The sequence below is a fragment of the Polyodon spathula genome, chromosome 22 (genome assembly GCF_017654505.1).
Source record: "Polyodon spathula isolate WHYD16114869_AA chromosome 22, ASM1765450v1, whole genome shotgun sequence".
NCBI lineage: Eukaryota > Metazoa > Chordata > Actinopteri > Acipenseriformes > Polyodontidae > Polyodon > Polyodon spathula.
Genome location: NC_054555.1, coordinates 11,546,957 through 11,571,618, shown reverse-complemented (window position 1 = coordinate 11,571,618; position 24,662 = coordinate 11,546,957). Strand labels below are relative to the sequence as shown.

The 24,662-nt window shown below is 34.9% G+C and overlaps 1 protein-coding gene across 2 annotated transcripts in view; it reads left to right on the top strand.

The window, feature by feature from the left end:
* LOC121297123 (teneurin-2-like) overlaps positions 1 to 24,662 on the top strand; it is a 483,736-nt gene that overhangs the window by 203,397 nt on the left and 255,677 nt on the right. The window contains exon 1 of one of the 2 annotated variants that reach the window (XM_041223185.1): positions 16,553 to 16,975. The exons of the other annotated variant lie outside the window; for it this stretch is intronic. Within the exon in view, the coding sequence (XP_041079119.1) occupies positions 16,927 to 16,975 (49 nt within the window). The 5' untranslated portion in view covers positions 16,553 to 16,926. Of the gene's footprint in view, positions 1 to 16,552; positions 16,976 to 24,662 lie in introns of those variants that run through there. 2 annotated transcript variants of the gene reach the window in all.

Here is a 24,662-nt window from a genome sequence, read left to right as displayed (position 1 = left end):
CAGAAGCAATGTGGAGCGATACTCATTTTGATTGGATTAACATTGTGTTCATGATGAATAAAAATACAAATTGTTCCTGTGCTGTGATCTAAATTTAGCTAAACATGTGTCTCTGCTTAAAGTTAACTGAATGAGGATCCTGAGTTTATTAAAAACTGTTAGTAGCAGTGTCAAATATTCTTCCCTGTTTTGTTTGTGATATCACTATATTAATAGAAACATTAAGAAGCCTGTTAATTGCCCTTACAGAAATGTCCTGTAGGATCCTATAGTGGTACTATAGGACATTATGAAGACTAAAAAGGTTTTTAGAGAAATCGTAAACGATTCTTTAAAAAAAAATTCCTCCTATAGTACTCAAAAGGGTCTCCATATAGTGGTACTATAGGACACTCTAAAGGTTTTAAAGAAATCCTATAGGGTATTTTATAGGACTTGACCAATTTACTATAGGACGACCAATTTACTATAGGACTTTCTATAGGTTAATTCCATAACGGTGAAAAACAACATATGCAGAATGTCTTATATGTGATCATTATTTTTTTTTTTTTAAATGTCCATTGAGTACCATACCAATACAGCATCTAAAATTCGGTCTTCATTTTATTACTATAGTTTTGTATCAGTCCTGTTCCTTCTCATTAGCAGCAGATCGAGAGCAACCCAATTGTAAATGGAACTCTGTCAGCCCCAGTTAGGACTAAACTAGCAGAACTACATCTCCCCAGTCTTTCCAAGCCATACTGTAGGAAACGTAAGTGGTTGGTTTTAAACATGTAGACACAAATACAGATAATTTCTCTATATTTAAAGTATTATGGATTTTCTTATTGTTACTGCATCTGGTAAAATGCTTTATGATGGTGGTCCACTATGAAATACGCTATATAAAATAAAGATTGATTGAATAGAGAACTCTGAATTAATTATATTATCAGGGAAATATTGCAACACCTGCAGGCAATCGTTGACCTTTGTGTAGAGTCTGTGGTGGACTGTATATGGAAACGGTTTGATACTGGAGTAATGAGTTTCATGGTTCAGGTGGAAACATGGCATTAATCATCAGCCCCTTGTATATTTCTCTCTGGAGTGGGTGTAAAGTTTTACAATGGAAACCTAGTGTCTAGCGTTGGCTGCTATTTATTTAATACATTACCCCAAGAATACATTTAGTGTGGAAATCCCAATGTTAGCCTATTGTCTGTAAATGCAGGTGTAGCACATTGTAAATCCCCACCCACACAGTTATGGCACTGTGAGAAGAGTTAATTGCTCTCTATGTCAATGCAATTGCCCTTAAATAAAATAATTGTTTCTTTGCTGGTTTACACATGTGTGCCAATTTTAAGTAATACCAGTGGGATCAAAAACACATTTAAGGGGAGAATCCAAAAAAAAAACTGTCATAGCTACTTCAATAATGAAGACAAATACAAGATATGTATGATATCGTTCACATATTTTAATGATTCATTCCAGATTGACAGTGGTTTGCTCATTGTGAAAGGCCAGATAAGTTATGATCTGCTCTCTTCTGAGCTATAATTCTATTATGTATTTTAACTGAGGTCAGGATAGGGAGCCAGTATTCAAGTGTAAGCTTTGATTCAAATACACTTCCTTCAATCACGGTGTGCGTTTGGAAGCTAAATAAGAAACGGCGAGGCAGGGTGCAGCTCCCTGAAGAACAGGCAATCCAGTGCATACTTATAAGATATTAGATGGTCGTGCCCTTGGTTTCCAAGGAAGCACCCTATACTGATTCTAATAAAAAAGACTTATAGCTGCAATAATAAAGGTCATTTTCTGTAAGATTGCATAGGACAGGGGATATCTAACAGGTGACAAGGGGTTCATACTTTTGGGAATTTTGGAGGATGTGGTTGGGGCTAGGGATGTGTTCCAATGACAAGACAATTGCCAAGAAGGCTCCTATTTTTATAACACCTCCACTGGGAACATACCACTCACCTGCACTACTATCCTTCAATTTAATGAGTGTTTCAGAGAGGAAAGGCCTAGGAGGGAGGAATAAAAGGCGCCCGGAGTCTGTACAGAGGATCTGCATCTTGCCACTATTGTCATATGTAAGTCGTGCATTTTAAAGCTGTTATTTGTTCTGACTGTGTGCTTCAATGCTAGAGCTCCTACTGTTCATTGGTCCCTGTAATCTGCTGTGTTATCTTGGTGGTGAGTGGATTAGAAGAGAACTTTCTCCACTGAGGGGTCTAAATAAATATTGTCATTGTCATTCCCATGGTGTCATTTGCAGAAGGGTTTGTTCTTTTAATGGTTCGGTAAGGGCTGCACATAACTTGAATTGAGCCCTTTTTCATGATTTACATTAGATTTCAATATGTACAGCCTCACTTCAGTCCATGTAGAAGCGCCATCCTTTTGTTTCTGATTCTCCAGGTTGTTAACCATCTGCCTACAATCACACTCTTTATAAACTGTGACCAGAGTACTTCTCCTCCTTGTCACAAGCAATTAATTCTGCCATTGCTGCCATTTACTGATCAATAGCTAGATCCAACTAAGCAGTGTAATCTATTCAGATACTGAAAATGCAGGTCTTGTAAACCTGTCAGACAAGTGTTCTGAAGGTTTTACTGGTCTGTTTTTTAAAGAGTTAGCAAAAATCTAATTTACCGTAAAGCTCTGGGAATTTATGTCAAGCCAAATGATCATTTAGATTGAAATGATCAATTAATAGATCATTAATTGCATTTTAAGATATTTTGAAATATTCAGAGATGTAAATCATTTGCATATATCTTTAAATGAACATGATATATCTGTAAATAGCCCCTTTTGAAGATATCTAAAAATGAAACAGAGATCTCAAATTGATTTACAGATATCTTTAAATAATGTTTTGCTAATATGGTATGTCAAACTGCCATTTAGAACTATCTCCTAAATAACTCCCTGTTCATTTAAAGATATCTCTAAATCATTTCCTGTTCATTTAGAGATATCTCGAAATACACAGGAAGTTATTTCAAGATCTGTGACTTCCTGTGAAAATGCTTTATGTTTTGAATGGACTTCCTGTCCAATTATAGTTATCTTGACATGAACAGGAAGTTGTTTCAGGATATCTTTAAATATTTTAGAGATTTCTGAAAAAAAAAAAAAAAAAACATTTTGAGATATCGTAATGATTTAAAGATATCTGAAAATGCATTTTAGATATCTCATTTAAAGCTCAGTTTAAAGATATCTGGAAATAATCACTAACACTAAATGTGTTTGAGATATCGCTAACTGATTTAGAGATATCTTTAAATATTTGAAGATATTAATTAATTTGAGATATCTCTAAATGATCATTTGGCTTGCACACTAATTCAATAAACAGATGTGCTCTGTTCCCAATTTGTGCATACTAAAAACACTATGCTGTTATGCTGCTTACTTCTGGAGCAAGTAATCTTCGTTGTGACAAGTTTAGAAAAAATATGGTACTGCACTACTAGAGGTCATCAGCCTGAAACAAAGTATTGCATTATTTATTGACAGTAGTTAGTAACCAGTGGCCATTCAGTATGAAAGTACTTTAAGGAGAAAGTATCATACCTTTTAAATGTCATGTTATTTTTTCACCTTTCACCCAATATTGAGTTATGATGATATTATAATTTTTCTACCTGTCTCTGTGAGCTTGTCAGCAAAATTCTAACTGCCCAGACTTCCTCGTTCCATTGAAATTGTGTGACAAGACCGTTCAACTTGGCTGGTCTCATATAATCACCCAGCCGATTTATGTTGAGCAGGTTGTGCCTGCAGTTTAAAGGTTACCGTGTCCTATGGTTTGGATGAAATGAGAAATGCTGTTTAGTGCTAGGCAGTTAAAATTCTCCATAAAGCTCAAAGCAAGTTCAAAGCCAGGTAAAGACAGATATAAAGAAAAATGATGATAGCTAAATATTGTAGCGTCAGAACCCAGAACCACTCTCAATAATTGCAAACATTTTTCAAAGATGAGGGAAAGCTTCAAAAATGACATTTGAAGCTAAATGCTCTAAGTATTACAACCCCCAACTGAAGATGCATATCGCGTGACAGGGATACAGTGGAGGCATCTGTAAGAAATACAAGCATAGTTGTACAGTCAAGACGGGAAAAAAATAAACTGTGTAATTCAATTTGGTTACCTAAAGAAGCTGGCATTATTATTATTATTATTATTATTATTATTATTATTATTATTATTATTATTATTATTATTATTATTATTACATAAAGACATTTGATAAGTCCTCCACATCTCTACACACACTTATGAAGACAACTGATTATCCAATTTTGATAAAAAGCACAAATTATCACATATTCTGTGCAGAAATGTAATTATCAGGTTGCTTTCTGTTTTAATAATACACCTTGAAGTGTAGCTAATCCAAATTACATTTTTATTTTGTTTGTGTGCAGATTAACACATTTCTTTCCATTTTAAATATAATTAGCTGGGCCAAAAAGAGAAGTATCAGATTAATATAATTGCACTAAAATGAATACAGTGTCATTAACTAAAATACAAGGCATGCTGATAAGAAATATCTTTCATACCCTTTAAATAATCAGTCTGGACTACGAATGACTACATTATACAATTATTTGGGAGCTCAATGAAGTGATTTTAATTATTATCTATCCAGCTGCTGACAACGAGACCTATTGATGTCCGACATGTTCTGAGGCTTTCACAGGACCATAAAATCAACACATTTTAGTCAGTTAGCAAAAAAAATATTGTTTTGATGATCAGAATTTGGTTGTACAGTATATGGAGGCTACAGACTGTATTTCTCACGTATGTACCTTTGTATACATATTTAAGGTTGATGCATGTCATGAGAGGTGCTCTCATTTCGTGTTTACACTAGTGGCTGGAGATCCATCATACATGTTTACCACAGTACATTTCACACTTCATAAAGCCCCCTAAATTCACAAAACACTAACTAGACCGTTTATTTTAAACTCCAACTCACTGTAGAAAACTTTCTTGAATATCAATGCCTACTGAATCCATCAAAACTAGATAAAGTTTTATGATACAGCCCATTGAAACACATTGTGTTTCACTAGTAACCCACGTGTCCATTCATTGAACAGCATTAATAGAACCTTTATAGCCTCCATGTTCTAGCATTTTGTACCACTAATTTACTGGGTTCAGGGTCTTAACTTAAAACTAAGACACTAACTGTGACATTTAATAGTGCTTGTAAGACATGTGCATACTTCAATGCAGGAGATTCTCCTCGGATGGAAACCTTTTTTATTTGTATTATTATCACTAATTTTTAGAGATTATTATGCCCAGGAGCCTTTTTTTTCTTTGTAGGGTATTACTTGAATGTGGATAGTGTGGGTTATATTTATAGAATCCAGTGTGTATCTGTAGTTTAAGTGAATTTCACATCAGATCCTCCAAATATCATAGCACGGGAAGTGGAATTGGAGCATATCGAGACAGAATTTTATGTCTTCAACCATCGCCACGAGTTATGGAGCTAATTTCATGGTCTTTTATAATGGAGGTGACTGAGATATAAACCCAAAAATCATCATGTGGTTACACTTTAGGATAGGCATTCTACTTTAGGTTTTAGTCAGAGACACTGTATTTGGATTAATAAGAGCCGACTGTTAAGACATTGTAAAGATATGGGTGTTTCTTAATTTCAAGTTGCAGATTTTATTTTATCAACCCCTTCCCATGTCTTGATGTATTAAATATGTTTTTAAAAAGAGATTTGATCTGCTGTCTGCTTTCTCGTAGGCTCCGGTTTCTGACATTATCTTTGCTTCCTGCACCACTGGTATGACACTCCACCACGCACCATGTTGCCATTGGTTTAGACATTGTCACATTCCACAAATTACAAATGGAGTAGTATTCATGACACCATTCATATAGGCCACATGCATTATCCTTCATAATCACTTTGAAAACAACATGACATGCTTATAAGTATTCATAACATGTTGTCAAAATATTTCAACAAACCAAATGTATTGTAATTGAACATTCAGAATTTAAACCTTTTCAAAACTTATACAAATTAACGCTTTTGCCATTGTGATCTATTAAAAAAAGAAAAATGTGTTAATAAATTTTTTTTTTGATTATATATAATCTAGATATTTATATAGATATATATATATATATATATATATATAATATATATATATATATATATATATATATTTATTTATTTATTTATTTGACAATACCATCCTATGCATGTCACTTTTTTAAATGATTATGGTGGATTGTGCATGTAATTATACGATGTAAGTAGCATTTATGAAGGTACTACAAAAACTATATAATGCCCTATTCCAATGGAAGTGTTGTTGGATAAGGCAGCTACTGTCTCTTTTAAATTGAGTCTGTAGCATGCACGGGATAACATGGCCTCTGTCAGTGGTTCACGTTGAGTTCACAGTACTTTCTCATTGCAAATGTGGGGCAATCAAGAGTTACAGTATTGTCTCAGGACCTTCCTCCCTTATGGTCTCTGGTTGAGTCTTGTCAAGTGACTTTGGGGCAACATGAATGTGTAAGAACAGCAGAACAGCTTTGTGGTTGCTTAAAGCATTCCCAGCGCAATCCGAAAGTGTGAATCTAGCATTGCACAAAACAGAAGGTGTCTCCGACAGCTCATCCAAAAAAGAATCATGAATACAAATGGGATGTGAAAAGTTTCAAGTACATGTCCTTTAAAAACGTCAGCTATAAACATTTGCAAATATTGAAAACTGGGAAACATTAAGAATTCAAATCTGCTTCGGAATGGTGACAAACCAGCCTTCAGCTGGCTGCACCTTGCTTGTTAATATTTATGAAAACAGTGGCTGTCTCCTAGGATCGTGTGCCGTTTATTTCATTATCTCACAAAAAATTCAGCTTGGTGTCCTTGAAGACTTATCCATTGTCAAATACAAGTTGAAAAAACAGTTTGTCAGTACACTACACTACAAAAATATTTTAACTCCAGTAAAATCAAATGCAGAGGATTTTATTAACATCATCCAGAAGCGTCTGAAACAGGATACATACACTAGGTGAAACAAAAACTATTACCCTTGTAGCTCAGGAAATATGTTGACAAACTTCTGAACTTTGGAAAGGAAAATAATATTGCATTAGCTTGACAGCGGTGTAAACAACCTCCTTAACAAAATCTCAATCACTAACAGTCCTGTTCTTCTGTTGCTGAACTCTGTCAGGTTCCCCAGCTAAAATCTGATATTGAAAATCTAAATTGACGAATTAAAGAGATCTATATGGTCAAATGAAATTGTCTGGATGGAGCGTCTGTTTTTTTTCTGTCAGTAATTTACCGGTTAAGTCAGCCAATAAATCCCTGATCGATTGGTGTTGTCTAGATTTGTTTCGATTCCCTGTGGCACAGCTTCCTTGCGTTGGTAATTAAACAGCATCTGGACATGGTTGTTGCTTTAATGATTGGTTAAAATCAAGTGGCTCTATTGAGATTTAACCCTAAAAAAAAAAAAAAAAAAAAGTCAGTTTTATTAACCGTTAAAGCTGTCCCAGAATAATTTCTGGATGAATGTTTTCTATATTCCTCCATAATTCAGCCTCCTTTGATTCATCAGAAATGTTGTTTGTTTGGCTGACCGGTTTGTTTACATTAACATGTTACGGTTCTGTTTATTTGGGTTTAGCTGTAGCCACCCTCCTGCTACATGTAGCAACATGGCAGTAACCATCCCACATTTAAATTCAGATGTACCTCAAATACTTTATTTATTCATTTATTTATTATTATTATTATTATTATTATTATTATTATTATTATTATTATTATTATTATTATATTATTATTATTATTAATTAATTGATTAATTAATTACTGTGCTTTGTAGGTTTTTATGTGTACTGATTTTACAAGAAAGACCTACTACGTTAATATTTCCACCATGAGCTTGTGGCTACAACCTTACTTAAAAAAAATAAATAAAAAAATCTTAAGTGTTACTGCACCATTAAATATTATTAGAAAAGGTGAACACCTGTTTTAAATGGCTGTCTTGCTTTCTGTGCTATAACAAAGCTTGGATGTGTCACAGGCATTGCTGTAAGTAGTAGCAGAGGTCTGCTCCTTTAAGTGTCATACCAGAAAACAGGTTTTAATGGAGGAGGAAGCATGTGACAGCACCTCTGAAAAATGGAGACAAACTAGTCTGTCAACAAGGGTTGTTTTCTGGTTAAATAGAGGACACAACAGGCTAAACCATGCATTGCACCAGCTCCACAGAATGACATTTTACTATAAAATGAAACATTATTGTTGGACTCTAAGTTTTAAGTTTAGGTGTACAGCAAAGCCCTCTCATATAAAATACATCACAAACAGCCGTATGAAATAGTATTGGCAGGATCCTACTGTGTGATGTCTTAATAATTTATATTTAGCAACAGTTCAACCTCTCATTCCCTGTGATACAGGGTATAGAGAGAATTAAGTAAAGCATGGGTTTGTAGCCATCATCAAAAGCAATACGAGACTCAAATCACACATTACTGTGAGTGTGTATGCATAGTGTTGGTATATAGCAAGGACACTTGATGAGCCCTGCATTGGTCTTTTCTTTTTTAAGGACTCTGAATTTAATAGTTCAGTAATGTGCTACTTCCTCTGTGATTTCATTCAGCTTGTCGACAGGCTTCTTTCGATATGGACCCTGTGTAATGTTTCTTTATCCAAACTGTGCCGTGTCCTGGTATTGCAGGATAACACTGTTACAAATAAGATTTAGTAGTATAGGGTGAATAGAATATGCATTACTATCGACAATGACTGACCCGTTACGAAGAAACCGAGAGAGAAAATGAGACACTCAGGCCCACATTTCTAAAGGGGAAAAACAGACCACAAAAAGCCATGTAATGTGCGTGTTCAGTGCGGCCACACTCAGCATCAAAATAACAACCTATTTTATAAAAAGCGAGCGATTCCACAATCAAACAATTTAAATACCCCTCACTGCAATTAGCGGTGGAGAATTATACACCTCTCACAATAAATAGCAGGTTTGCGTCAACCCTGCATGTGTAGGCTACACATTCCAAACAAAAATGAATGGCACACAAAGACCACAGCCTGGTACTGGCCATGGTGATGAGGATGTTCAGAAGCAAAAACTGAAATTTATCAATCTGAAATTGGAGATTTTGGTAAGAGCAACACTTGTAACACATGAAGATGTGTTACAAGCTCGAAATACATCACCAGAACAAATGAATAAAATATGGAATATGAGGTGGAATAAACAAATGTACCACTTCAGAGTTTGTAGTCTAGGTTGCTAATACATTACAACACATCATCCACTTAATGTGCTTCGCATATTAGTTCAGCTTCTTATTTCATATAGAATAATTCCAAGCGTGTAGACGAACTTCAAACTTCAGAAACAATATGTTTTATTTACTTGCACCCATGGCAGTCAAACAGGTGGAAAATCCTTCTATTGTATAGCAATATGTTCAACAACAATAACTCCATACAGCTTCATACAAACAGTCTTCAATTTATCTATGACTTATACAATGGCTCTCAAAAATATTCAAACCCCCTTGGACTTTTCCACATTTTATTGTGTTACAACATGGAATCAAAATGGATTTAATGAGTTTTTGCCACTGATCAACACAAAAAAAGTCCATAATGTCAAAGTGAAAAATTAAATCTACAAATTATTCTAGATTAATTACAAATACAAAACAGAAAATAACTGATTGCATAAGTATTCACCCCCTTAACTCAATATTTGGTAGAGGCACCTTTAGCAGCAATTACAGCCATGAGTCTATTTGGATAAATCTCTACCAGCTTTGCACATATGGACACTGCAATTTTTGCCCATTCTTCTTTGCAAAATTGCTCAAGCACCGTCAAGTTTGGTGGGGACCTTTGGTGAACAGCAATTTTCATTCTTTCCACATATTCTCAATTGGATTGAGGTCCGGGCTTTGACTTGTCCACTGTAGGACATTGACTTTTTTGTTTTTAAGCAACTCCATTGTGGCTTTGGCTGTAGGTTTGGGGTCATTGTCCTGCTGGAAGATGAATCTTCCAAGTCCCAGGTCTCTTGCAGACTTTGGCATGTTTTCCTCCAGGATTTCTCTGTACTTTGCTGCATCTATTTTGCCCTCTATCTTCATGAGCTTTCCATCCCCATGGTGTTCTAAGGATGTTGTGTGGCGTGAGGCTTGCGCCAAACCATAGCGTTTAGCGTTGAGGCCAAAAAGCTCTATTTTGGTCTCATCAGACCATAAAATCTACTTCAACATGGTCTCAGAGTCTCCCACATGCCTTCTGGCAAACTCTAGCCAAGATATGATGTGACTTTTTTCAACAGTGGCTTTCTTTTTGCCACTCTCCCATAATGGCCAGTTTCGTGAAGCACCTGGGCTATTGTTCCTATATGCACAGTGTCTCCCAGCTCAGCCGTGGAAGACTGTAACTCCTTTAGAGTTGCCATAGGCCTTAGTTGAATGACTCCATTGAACTAATTATGTGACTTCTAATGACAATTGGTTGCACCAGAGCTTATTTAGGTGTTTCATAGCAAAGGGGGTGAATACTTATGCAATCAATTAGTTTCTGTTTTATATTTGTAATATAAGAATTTGTAGATTTTATTTTTCACTTTGACATTGTGGACTTTTTGGTTTTGATCAGTGGCAAAAACTGCTAATTAAATCCATTTTGATTAAATGTTGTAACACAATAAAATGTGGAAAAGTCCGGGGGGTGGGGGGGAATACTTTTGAGAGCCACTGTATCTTCTCAAATTCTTATGCAGTTACAATTCTCATACTTATGTATGTCTGTATTTTTATAATTTTAAGGCATATCTGTATGGTCTGTGATATAGCTACATTTTACAGCTGTACCGTATTTGCTCTAGCTACAAACCAACTGCACCATCTGTCCCTCTGTTCTTTTTTTTTTTTTTTTTTTCATTTTTTTTCTTTCCAACTCGAATTTAACAACACTGCCTAAACCAGTCCGGACCTTTTTAGGTGCTACTGAGAACCTTATTTTTACATGGCTTCTGTTTTCTCTATTTGCAGACTTTCTTTTTTTTATGATGTAAGCTATGAAACATGTATTGAAAACTGGAGTTTGCAAAACAATACAGTATTATAAAACAAATTTACAAACTGACTTGATCAAAAGGGTTAAAAAATGAGCTCTTTGCAAAATGTTATTAAATGTTTCTTTGTCCTTGAAAACAATGTCTCTTTCTTGCTGCAGACAAGTCTTCCACATCACCTTGCCTTTTATTTAGCCTACCGTCTGACTGTGGCAAATTAACGGCTGCTTTTCAGACTTCTTAAAATAATCAAGCAAATACGAGGCCCACAATTACCAGTAGCTTTAATAAATTAGACAGAATATTTAATAGACCTCATTTGCAAAATCCCCTCCCATTTTTAGCGGTTTCGTTCAGACTCGCCCCAGAATTACATATGCATATACAGAATTACTTATGCATCAAGCGCTAAAGCGCACAGAGACATTTCCCCTGCACGTCTTAATTGCGTGTTTATGCTATTAAGTGTGTTTTGTAAATCCCATCCAAGAATTTAGAACCCTCAGCACCCGTTTAGCGGTCGTAAAACAAGCGCAATCCTTTTAAAAATCTGGGCCTCAGTGTCATGAATTGGGTCCTTCTTTAGACATTTAGTGCGACAAAAGTTAAGTGCAGTTAATTGCATTGAAATAAATGGCTACTTCTCACTACTGTCAAGTCAAGCGGGGTGCTGACAACCCTAATTGATATCTAGGACCCCCTACTGTCTGTCTGGTTTATTACATTACCAGACAGTATATCCTAATAACACTCCAAAACCACCTACTGAATATTTTACTCATTACACTCACAAATTAAAATCTGTCCTGCTGACAAAAGGCAACATGTCTGGTATTCTGCCCCCCTCCCCGGCTCCCGGCTCCCCGCCCCCTCTTAATATGCACTACTCAACACACCATTGATACGTAGACTAAAACAGCTATTAAAATATATCTCCCGATCGTCGGAGAGACAAACCATCCAGTAAGATATCGGTTCTACAGTATTTGATGACTAAACAGTCTCAAAAGACTCTTTGTCAGGAGTTGTTTTCTGAGAAACAGTCTCAAAAGTGGCTGTTGTCCATTCTGAAATATAAACTTTCCTTTGAGTTTTCATCCCCAAACCCCCACCCCGCCCCACAGGGAATGATCCCTTCATAACCAATTAAGCAATTGCAGTCTGAACAGTCACACTTATTCACGGCCTAGACCAACAATTAAGTTTTATTTAAATATATATATAGATATATATATATATATATATATATATATATATATATATATATATATATATATATATATATATATATATATATATATATATATGTATAACATCAACAATCCCACTTAATCATAGTTTTGTATTAAATTGAGGAACTCATTATAAACCCCTTTCCCTCCCCTCAGTCTCTCCCCTGCTGTGTCATGAAACACAGAGTTGGCACAGAAGATATTATTTCACTGGTTTCTCAGTCACATTTCTTAGTTTCCACCAAAGAACAATTTCATTTGATTGGCCTGACAATTTTGCTTGATTTAACTAAAAAAGAGGGCCAAGGATGTATTAGTCACTTGTAATACAGTTCTGTGTCCAGGTGCAACTAGAGTACAATCCAAAATAAAATCCCTTCCTGCACATTTATCCTGAGGGAAAAGGAAGGATGAGTTTGTAAGTATTTTCTGTAATGTCAGTATTGTTGTTTTGATATTAAATCTACCGACAACAGTGAATGTCACTGCAGTAGTCTCTTCGTATTGGAACACCTTGTGGCGAAACTGAATTTTTCCATTGTAAATACTCCACATAAAGGAACAGGAACTTCGCTTGAAAGAACACCTTTTTGGCACTGATAGCGATTAGTTGCTATTCGATTCAAAACTGATATAATACTCAAATTCAAGTGGTTTATTTTTTATCTTTCCAAAACTGACTTGCTGTGTTATTAACCTCTGTGTTCAAATTCATGCTTCTCTTGAATAGGGTGCTCATATTTATAATTACTATTTATGGCTTTGATTTGATTACTTGTGATGTGAAAGGCAAATTTTGTTTTCATTATTTTTAGTGGGGTGCCTCTTTTCGCACCTAATAAAATATCAGGATTAACTGTTTACAGTAGATCGATTCAAATACATCCTTGATCACTTCTAGGAGGTCGTTGGATTTCAGCTGGTAACTGTAGGAGCCATTCATTTCATCATGCAAATATTTCTCCTATTCTCTTCACACGTCAGATGCTAATTAGCAAATATCTAGCTAGTGTTAGAAGATGAATCACACTTGGGAAGCTGGTTTGGTCTATGAGTTATGCTGGATGAGACCGGTGCGACAGTGATGCTGAAAACTACAGTGCACTGCAGCTTAAAAAACACATAATAGGATAAATGTTTTTAATTTTTAATTTTTAATTTTATTTTGATGTCCTGTTTAAATTAACGTATGATAAAGTGCAGGGAGAGAGGCAGAACATCTTTTAAGTTCATCTGACAGGGTTACTGCAGTGATTTAATCAGATTTTTCTTTTTCTTTTTTTTTCTGAAAATTCACTTGCAGCTCCTTACTAAAAAAAACAAATGTTTAAAAAAGCCGTACACATGTGTACCTGTGAGGTCTGTATTTCTAAAATTTTCTATCATCTTACATTTTTAAGTCATTCTTAATGGGTTTTACAATTATTAAACTCTTTACAATGGATTGAATACAAAATCTTTGGAAGTTATTTCAATACAATAGGTTTGCCTCATATTGATGCTCAAGGACTATATTTAAAATCAGTTACTTTAGGAAAACTATGCTGATTTAAAAGCACCAAACTGATTACTTTTTCAGTAGATAACTATATGTGTTACTGATTGTTTCAATTAGTCTCGGGGGTCTTCCCTTGGCATAGATTACTGCCTGGCACTCTTTGTATGTCTATGTTGGCACAGCGGTAATATGGACTTGGATATGTCCTATGCCCAGTTTATGCCCAAATCAGAGTGTGGAACAGTATCTTCATACTAATAATTTCATTTGTTTAGGTGATGTAACACATTTTTGTAAGCAGTAATAAGTGGTATCCTGGAACAACTTGATAATCCGCAATTTCATTTTCTGAGGAAAACCTCCGCAGATATCAAACCCCTGTTATCGATCTCCATTACCAAATGAATAACATTTTCTGAATGCTAAAATGCTTGTGTCAATTATTTTCCATCATCAGTTTTTCGGAAAACATTTTTTGATGGCAATATAAAGCTAAATGAGGTCAATCTGATTTGAGTGGAATATCAAGTAGTTCCAGGATACCAGCATTAAATAGCAATTTCCACTGCCTTTACTGGTAATGCTACGAAGAAACATGTGGAATACCTTACCCTTTGCGGCATTCTGCAAGCACGCTGGATAAAAACATCAGACATAAAGACATGGTGCTACTCTTTGCAGCTTTATAGCTCAATGAGAATCATGAGCGTTAGAGATTCAGCTCACACATTGTATTAAGATACATTTAACAGGAAATGTAGTTCTATTTAAAACATAACGAGGCATGTCTTTCTTGAAACTAAGAGATGTTTAAGCATTTCTCTGGCTGTGTCGTGTGGCCCAGTGCAGTCAGATTTATGTGTGAAATCTCAAGGGCCTTCCTCAAAAGGTTAACCAGTCTTTGTTCGTGCTTCCATAGTAAAATTAATGGTCATATGCCCCCAAAGAATAGTGGTTGAAGTTCTGAGGATAGTAAAGTGTAGAAGCACTGGCTTTGATCTTGACACTTGATGGGGAGGCATATATTTCCTTGAAATCTGGTCATATAATAATGTAAAACATCATGTGTCAATTCGGCATTGCGTCTCAGGGCTCGTGGGTATTCACTATTTCACTTTTGTTTCTCAGCTTGGAAGGTGTGCCTGTTATTTCTGTCATTCTCTGCACGGTTCAGACAATGACAGAATCTGCTGCCAAGGGCATCTACTGGGGGGAACAAAGGGAAGGAGACCTCTGACAAACAGGGGACCACTGACAAATTAACACCAGCCTATCGCCTTCTTCACAGGTGAAATTGATGTGGTGATAGGGTGCTTTATCTATTATTATGCTCAGAATTAAATAATCTGTTTATAGAGTTTGTATATATTTTAGCCTTGGTGTTACGTAAGCAATAGAAACATGATTCGGGGGGATTACTGTCTAGTAGTTCACCGGGTTAGGAAGAGAAGAACTACGAGCATACATAAAAGCATTCATTTGTATGGGTTTGAAGTAGTATGTAGAACTGTTAATACCTTTAAGGTATGGTTAATTACAATTCTGTTATAGTTTATGACATGTTCACTAATCCAGCATTAATACATTTCACATATATATATATATATATATATATATATATATATATATATATATATATATATATATATATATATATATATATATATGAAAGTATCAATGCTGGATTAGAGAGCATGTCATTAACTATAACAACAGCATTGTAATATATGTTTGTGAGTACACAAAAGTTTTAAATAAATACATAATAAATGATTTCAGTGCAGTTTACTTTTCCCTGCACCTTGTTTACTTTTCTTTCTACATAGCTGAAGATGGGCTTCCGTCTGCAAAGTACTAAAATAATTGATTATATATGTTTTGGACAACTCCATGGTTGGCTTAAGGGCATCTTGCTATCGAAAGGTTTTGGCAGCTTAATGTTTAACGATGCCATTCAAATCAAACAACTCAATCTTATGGATTCAGTCTGGTAGATAATACAGTATCTTGAGGCAGCATCACTGTATTACTATTCATATAGTATAACCTGTGTTCATTTTACTGTATTGAATTAAATTTCAAATTGATCAAGAAAAGAGGATACAGTCCTTTAGAAAATCATGTATTTGAAATGACACGGACTGAAATGAATTATGATCAAAGGCCTGCAAGGTGATTGATGAAAAATGAATAATTGCATTTTAAGAATTAGACCTTGTCAATCCTATGGCACAGCTAGGACTTTTAGTCTAGTCAAACCTCACAACTCCAGTTCCCTCCTGTAACACTTTATATAAACTGTGTCACAAGCATTATAGAGTTAGCAACATTTAGTTTCATGAGAGATTATTTTCATGAGGTTGTCCTAATTTACTGTGGGCTTCAACATTTTACAGGCTTAAAAAGACCCCTATTATAGGGATAGAATAACATTTGTTTTCAGTAACAGCTTGTACCAAAATCTCTTGCAGATTAACTTATTTTTCTGCCAGTGCACTTAATCTCTCTCTCTCTCTCTCTCTCTCTCTCTCTCTCTCTCTCTCTCTCTCTCTCTCTCTCTCTCTCTCTGTCGTGCACGCTTCCCTGCTCCCTCGCTCCCTCTCCCTCACTAGCCCACTCCCTCTCCTCCTCTCTCTCCCTCTCCCTTTCTCTGATGTACACATGTTGTCACATTCCAGTGACTTGCCTCTTTCTCTCCCCCTGTCTTCACTCTCACGCCTTGCAGAGCTGTAGCCGGAGCTTGCAGGCACACGGCTATCATCAGTCATGTGCAGAGCTAGGTTTGAGCAAGAATCCCGCTTTCTGTTTACTCCAGCAAAAGATTAAGAGGTGGTTTTCTTTTTATTAAGCCAGCTCCCACCCCCCTGTCTCTTTCTTTCTCCAAATACCTGTGGCCTCTGGAGAGGACTAAGCAGGATCGACAAAAAGCTATTCAATTAAACTTCAGAACCAGCAGCGTTTTTTTTTTTTTTTTTTTTTTCTGTGAATAGAAGGACTTGGCTTCTGTAATTTGAGACCGACCGTCAAGTGGAAAGGCTAGAGATGCTTCCCTCTGGTACTCACAGGGGGAAAACGCTTGCTTGTGAGGCAGGTAAGATGTGCCTTCGCATTGTAACTAGTCAGATGAAATGGATGTGTGTGGTGATTTTGTAACTTGTTTAGAAAAGTGATACCTTGCATTGAAATACATCTAATTAAAACCTAGGTAGTTAACTTAGATGGTCTTATTACAAACCATAGCAAAACTGTTTGTAATTTATCTATGGTCTTTTTGTAAGAGTGCCAGTAAAAAAAAATAATTAAAAAAAAAAAAAAACTTGTATCAAGCTATTGATTAACTCCTTGCGTATGGAAAGGCATAACACCTAAGTGTAGTGATTATTTTGATATTTAATAATTGTATCACTGTAGTTGGGATGGCAGAGGACAATTAACATCATTGTTGTTTTTTCTGCATGTTAATTTGTGGACGGGAGTAGTATTTTAAAGCTGTGTGGTTTACCAGCAGCTAGCCAGCATGTTATGTTTATGATACTGTGGATGGATTCTGCTCTATTTTAAACAGAAAGTTAGATTCACTATTCACTTTGATATCTTTTAGAAGCTTATAATTAATTTCAATAGTCCAGCCAGGTTGTGTTGTTTACACATACATGTTTACACAAATATTGGTTGGACAAACACAATTTTCTGTTTTGTGTTGGCTGTTTTATTTAATGTTGTGTGTGTGGAATTTTCTGTCAATATTTGGCTGACACATCCATTGATTTCCTTGCCCTTGTTTTTTGTTTATTGAGTATCTTTCTGTTCTAGCACCTATGGTGTTACACTGTCTTTTCTATTCTATGTAAAAAAAAAAAAATTAAAAAAATTGAAGGTAAAAAAAGGATTAAACAAATCAGTTTACTTATCATATTTCCATCAGCCACAAAATTGTGTTGTGCTTTCAAATTATTGCGAAGTAGAGGCTAAATAACACAGCTATGCAGATTTTTTTCATGGAGGATTATTATTTTTTTTTTTTTCAGTTTAACACTGTATATTTACTGAATCAAGAAATAATAACATAATCCAGAATCAAAGTATTCTGTCCAAGCGTGCAGTATTATTTGAAAAGGTATTCCTATTAGATTACGATTTTCACTGTGTTATCCTTGGATTATTGAAAATATTGTAGGTGCTAATTTTAATAGAAAACAGCAACATTTTCTTGCTAAAATATTCTCACCTTAAGACCAGCAATTTTTCAGGTTAAAAAAAAATCTTTAAATTTATGAGGAAGTTAATGCTTAAGAAACTATTCATATGGTGTATTTTTGTTTCTTAATTTTACAAAGAATATCAATCTTTCTGGTTTTCTTAACTCACTGCTGTGCTTGGCTTTTAAACTAGTGTTCTGCAGGAACCTTCAAACTGAGAAAGCAATTACCGCTCTAGAAAGTCAATATATTTTTTTAAAGCCTATATTTTGTGGTGAAATACATTTTTAATGATATTTTATATAAATATATAGACTATTGCTGTCGTAGCCCCCCCCCCCCCCCCCCCCGAGACAAAAGCCTGTACAGTATACCAACATCGATTGATCTCAGAGTTTTTTGTAGCCTTTAAAACCTGGCAATACATATAGTTAAGAAACTGCGGCGAAAGCCATTAGGGTTACTATAAATCAGGAAAGATTGATGACACAAAAAAACCCAGAAGTATCTTAAACATTATTATTTAACACTGCAAATATACTACATATCCCTTCAGTGCATCACCTTTTTCCCTTTACTTAATAAAGTATTTAAAATCAAACAAACATGTTTGCATGTTTTGTAGCCTAATTGATTATGCATTAGCCACTATTAGCATTGATTGTGCACTAACCATTCAACTGCTTTACTGCTGAAGTGCAGTTTATCCCTCTAACAACATACAGTATCCAGCTTGCATTGCTTCTTGTGGCTTGAAGTGGCTGTTTCTTGTGGTGTTGATGTAAGCATGCACACAGATTATATATACCTTATTTATTATTGTCAAGGCTCATCTCATTAAATCGCATTCAACGACAAAAAGAAAAATGTTGTTTGTACCCCAAATAACATAAATAATATTCCTGTTGACATGAAACACAATGCATACCTGGTTAACAAAAATGCACCATTTTACTTCCCTTGGTTTTCACTAGGTGGCAGTGTCCTGCAGCACACCTGACAGTATTTTGGGAAGACTTATGTTTTGTGCATCTAAAATGTATTATCAACCACTTAAAATAAACATAAAAATGTCTGAAAAAATCAATGTTTATTTAATTATTAAACATTTGATTTTACGTTAATTTGTTATTTTTTTATTTTTATTTTTGGAAAGTAAAATGGTCAGGCCAGGTTTTTTTGTTGTTCTGGTCAATATTCAGTCTTTTAAGAAGTCTTTTAAAGGGGAACTGACTTTTTTGGACTGTTAATCCCTATACCACCATCCTACAACAAAAGTCTCTATGGTAATGTTGCTGTGCCCAGTTCCGGTCCCAGGTGATTATGGGTTAAAGATTACATGTGTAGGAGGATAATCTGTTAATAATGGCCACTCTGTGTGTATTCTGTATGTTAAATCACAATTTTAGGATATTTTTCAGTTCCTTGAGCAGTTCACTGTCTACTTCTTGAGAATCTATGAGACAAAATTGCTGAAGTAACACTATTTTAACTGTGTACAGAGACATGTGGCCTATTTTAAACCTGCATGTGCACTGACTCGTCGATCTGGTTGGACTTTTAAATTCCCTTTATCTGTAGAAAAGCAAAAAGGTACACCACAGAGTATATGCAAGTGTATCAAGAGATAAAATGACACAGCATCCTGAAACTTAGTAGTAGGGTTGTTGAGTGATTTACATGCATTTTAGCAGCTTTTAAATTGCAGCAGGGCTTTGTTAAACAGGTGTCAAGAATGTTGTGCATATTATATACCAATATTATAGAACAGCCTGCTGAGGGCTTGCATTGCATTGTAATTCAATAAGAATATCATGGTATGAATTTATAAAGGACTGGCTGAATAGACTTACTCAAATGTGAATAATTACAGTTCCTAGTATTCCATATGAATGCATGGCAGTAGTATTGTGGTAAGAACCTAATCGGAGATAACTGACAAGGGACTGGTCTACATTTTCACTGGATGCCACTAAATAAATGTGGGTGCAGTGTGTATTATTTAGTAAGGACCATGTATAAGATTAGGATATAGGACATTAAAATGGTCTTGCAAATGTATGTTATTTTTTGTTTATATATAGGCAAACAAGTGGTAATCATGAAGCTTATGCTTACTGATATTCAGTTCAGTGGGTTAATATTGTTAATTCCTAGATGTCAGTGAGCTGCTGTAAAAAAAAAAAAAACAAACAGGCTGTCCGTCTTAAATAACCAAAAATACAACTTGCTTTCAGGTGTTACTCCTTACCTGACATTACAAACGGATGTCTGATGTCAAGACGATGCTGTACAATTACCCATTGCATAGTTATCCTTTGTGCATTAAAAGGGAAAGATTATAATTGGAAATATGGAATCCATTAACCCTATTGCCCTTAGCATCATATTAGCATCCCATTAGAGAATATGGGACTTAAAAGAAAAAAAAGAAGAAAAAAATCCCATTATTGTTTCTAAAAGGTAATGATTTCTAATTTGGTAAGGGGACTGTACTAAAATGCAATCTATTTTTTCCAATATACTGTTATTGGATTATCTCTTGCTATTGGAGTTTCTATGTTATCTCGTGAAATACAAGATCTCACGGTGGTCTATTGATCAAAATACATATTATAATCACTTAGCTGACTTCTCTGACCATTAAATTGATAAATTGTTCACCTTTGCTTTAATTTGCCAGCATCTTATATATCAGAATTATACAGCTGCTGTGTGTGGTTAATAATGTGTTTAAACGGCCAAGGATTAAAGCCTAGATGAAAAAAAAAAAAAAAATTTAAAAAAAGGACCAGGTGTTTTTCTATTCTACCAAGGTCGGGTGTAGGAATTATATGAGGATACTGCAAAGCGTTTGTTTTATTTGACAATGTGTGTCATTATTAAAAAAAGGTCAGATACTTTTAACAGTGTGTAAAACCATCAGTTAACATCAAAGTTGTGGAGGCAGATCAGTATACTAATTTCTTCTCTTCCAGTTTGCATCTCATCCTTGAGCTAGCAAGAGCACCCCCTGCTGGGCAAACTGATGCATAAACCTGAAAAATAAACTAAACTCATAAAACTAAGAAATACATATCTATTAATAATAATAATAATAATAATAATAATAATAATAATAATAATAATGAGAGAGAGAGAGAGAGAGAGAGAGAGAGAGAGAGAGAGAGAGAGAGAGATACCTTTGTGAAAGGAAAGTGTTTGAAAACAAACATTGGAGGTATTTATATGCTTTTTAATACCATGGTAACTACAAATTTATTTCTTTTTAAATCTGATGTCTTTGTGATGTAATTCACTATGTAGCTAATGATGTAACAATCTACTGTTCTTTTCTGTTTAAACCTTCGGGTATCTAGTCTTTGTATCCATTTTATTTTATTCTTCTATATTGTATAGTATCTTCTTAAACTTTTCCTAAAACCACAAGCCATGATGTGTCTGTTCCTTGCAGATTGCTGAACTATTGGTTTGTTTTCTTTCTTATTTCTTATATATTTCTTACAGTGGTTCTGTATAATTTTATACAATGATTTACCTGTCTCTCCTGCATATTCTATTTTATTGCATGTTATGCAAAATATACTATCCTTATTTTTTAAGACTGAATATTTATTTTCTTTATTTGTGATTTCACTCTTATCTTTGCTAGTATAATGGCACACTGTACATGTGCTTTAACAGGTTGCAATGCCCCTTAATGTATCTATGTTTACTGTGGACTAAAATGTCACCTAAATTTGCATCCCTTCTAAAAGTAACGATCAGTGCTTTTGGAATTTTTTTTTTTTTTACTTGTTTCTGAATTATGAAGTATATGTTAATGCTTCCAAACTAATGTATATTCAAACTGTACATAAAATCAGTTTTTTAAAATGTATTTATTTTTTATTTTCATTTACTTTTGTATTTCTTCAAGCCTAGTAGATCTTAGAAACTAGTATGGGAGCATTTCTCTACTATTTTTCAGTATATAGTGTATACCTCACATGCAGTTGCTCCAATGCACAGGTGAAATACTACATTACTGAACAATAATATTGAAAATAACAAGAAGCAGGTACAAGCAGAGAATGAGGTTTTTAGACTACTCTCTGTATGCAAATCGGTTTTGCATACAAATCTGAATGTTTAAATCGTTTTTTTTTTTTTTTTCAAAACACATGCCCTCAGTGAAATGAAATGTATCCAGGTTGTGCAAGCCCCGTTTGACATGTGTGATGACTTTTGTTTTCAAGTAGGTCGATGTCTAATAGGTTAGAAATTAAGTTTTCCTGCCCATATTTCTGTGAATTTGTCATGATATCCTTAGGCTACAGCATAAGAGGACATCAAGAAAGGGTGCACACACAGGGTTCTGTTTTAAATAATTTGTATATATTTTTTAAGTTTGTATACTTGCCTTGAATTTTGAAAGATTCTGTTTGCTGCAAAATGTTACCAGTAACAAAATTTGTTGAAACTTTACTATATATTATATGTATATATATATATATATATTCTGTATATATTAGATATATATATATTATATATATATATATATATGGCTATATACTGACTGAATATATATGTGCTTCTTGACCTATACTGGATATTTTATAAAGTAATTGAAAAGCCCTAAACTAGCTAAAACTACCTTTGGGGAGAGGGTCAATGTGCAATACGTTTGCAGGGTGAGTCTAACAGTCAGGGGTGTGCAGGTTCCGTTCTTTCACAGGGAGCAACTCGTTGGCTCTGGTGCTCTGAGGATTAGTCATGGAGTGAATCAACTCAGTGTGCTACAGTGATCCGTACCAGCCAGGCATCCTGTGAGCTCAAGGCAGAGCTCCTGGGTGTAAAGAGGATAATGACATGGTGGTAGGATCAGAGAACACTCCTGAGCTATTGTTCCTGTAGTAAGGTATTGTAATTGGACTTGGGATCAAATATTTGAGCCCTCCTAAAAGGAAAAAAAACAAAAAAAACATTAACAAATGTAGTTTGAAAAATTATAGTTTTACAATTTATTTTTAAAGTTTTGGGATACTGCAGGTTTAAAGAGTTTATTGGGGAAAAAAAAGCAGTTTTGTGTTTTCTTTTGAAATAAAAAAATAGAAACAAAAAGCTATTCTTCTAATGACACCATAGTACTGTTTCACTACAGGCTTTTTGTGCTGCCGCAAAATAAGCATTGGAAGTGATTATGCTGGTTTCAGTCAAAGGAAGCTGTTTTTTGATTGTGTAATTTCAAGGTAGGCACGATGAGATGAAACTACTAATTTGCTGGTTGTTCCTGAATCAGTAAGTGGCTTTGCCTTTGTGTGGTTTGTTTTTATGCACCCAATAGTACAAGAATAAAGGGATACCTCATATCAAATATATCTTCCTAATATTCAATGTATAACAAGTAGTACATCCTATTATGTGTGTTTTGTGTTCCAGTTATACTCATTTGAACAAAAATTGTTTCGGAAAAGTCAGATTTTGAGGATATGATGTTGGGTTGCATATTAGACACATTGTGCACTGAAGCTTGTGTAACGCTAATGTGGTTCCCCGCTTCACTTCTTCATAATCAGGCTTGAGGATTTTCTCTGGCAAATAATTATTGGCCAGACAGCAGAACTGCACGTTGCCCATTGATTTGCACACCTGCACCGGTGCTTGTGTTACAGGGGTGAGGTGGGACTCAAATTGGACACTTATGGTCATAAGATTTGCCAAAGAGAGGATGATATTTCTTTGTCAGTGTGTTTTGTATTGACACAAAAGTGAAAAAAAAGACTTGTTAAGACATGTGTCTAATACACTTGGAAAGCTGTTAGAAATAGCTTTCCAATAGTTCTGTGTCACACAATGCTCAATTTGAGGGCCTTTTGTAGAATCTCTCTTTATTGTTAAATGTAACCCCTTGTCATTACAAGATTTTATTATAATGCAGGTGATCTAATAGTTTAGTGTGAAATGGTAGAGACAACTTATGCCAAATTTAGTGTGAGCCTTCTGATGTATTCTAATGAGAATGCAGTGTGGGTGTCTATCTCTGCACAAGTGTATGCCTGTCTGTCAATCATTCGTGTTCATAAATGTAGGTCTCAAAATAAAAAAAATAAAAAAAAAAAAACACTCACAGTACACCATATGAGTAATACTGCTTCTGTCAGGTGAAAGCGACTGTGTCGTGCTCTGGGTACCCGGGAGTTATCTGACCAAGTCATTAGGAGCAAACCTCCAGTATTAAGAATTCCTTTTGGCACTGATTCAATAAAAGGCTTAAAGATTGATGCAACTCCTCGCATATGCCACCTGCTAACAAAAGGGTGCAAATAATTTCATTTTTATTTCTCGATGGTCTGTAAAATAAATGTCCTCGACTAGTCTAGACTATGGTTGGTATGAATGATGTAAGGGGAGCATACTAGGTTCAGCTGGGCTGGTATTTGCATTATAAAGCAATCTTTTAAAACCAGCAAATATGATAGAAAGACTGTTTAACCCTTTATTGTCTGGGATATGTTCACAGCCTGCTTATATTATCATATTTAAAAGGCATTTAATTGACATTATGTTTAATAATACCTTTGAATTCAGTCCATGTCG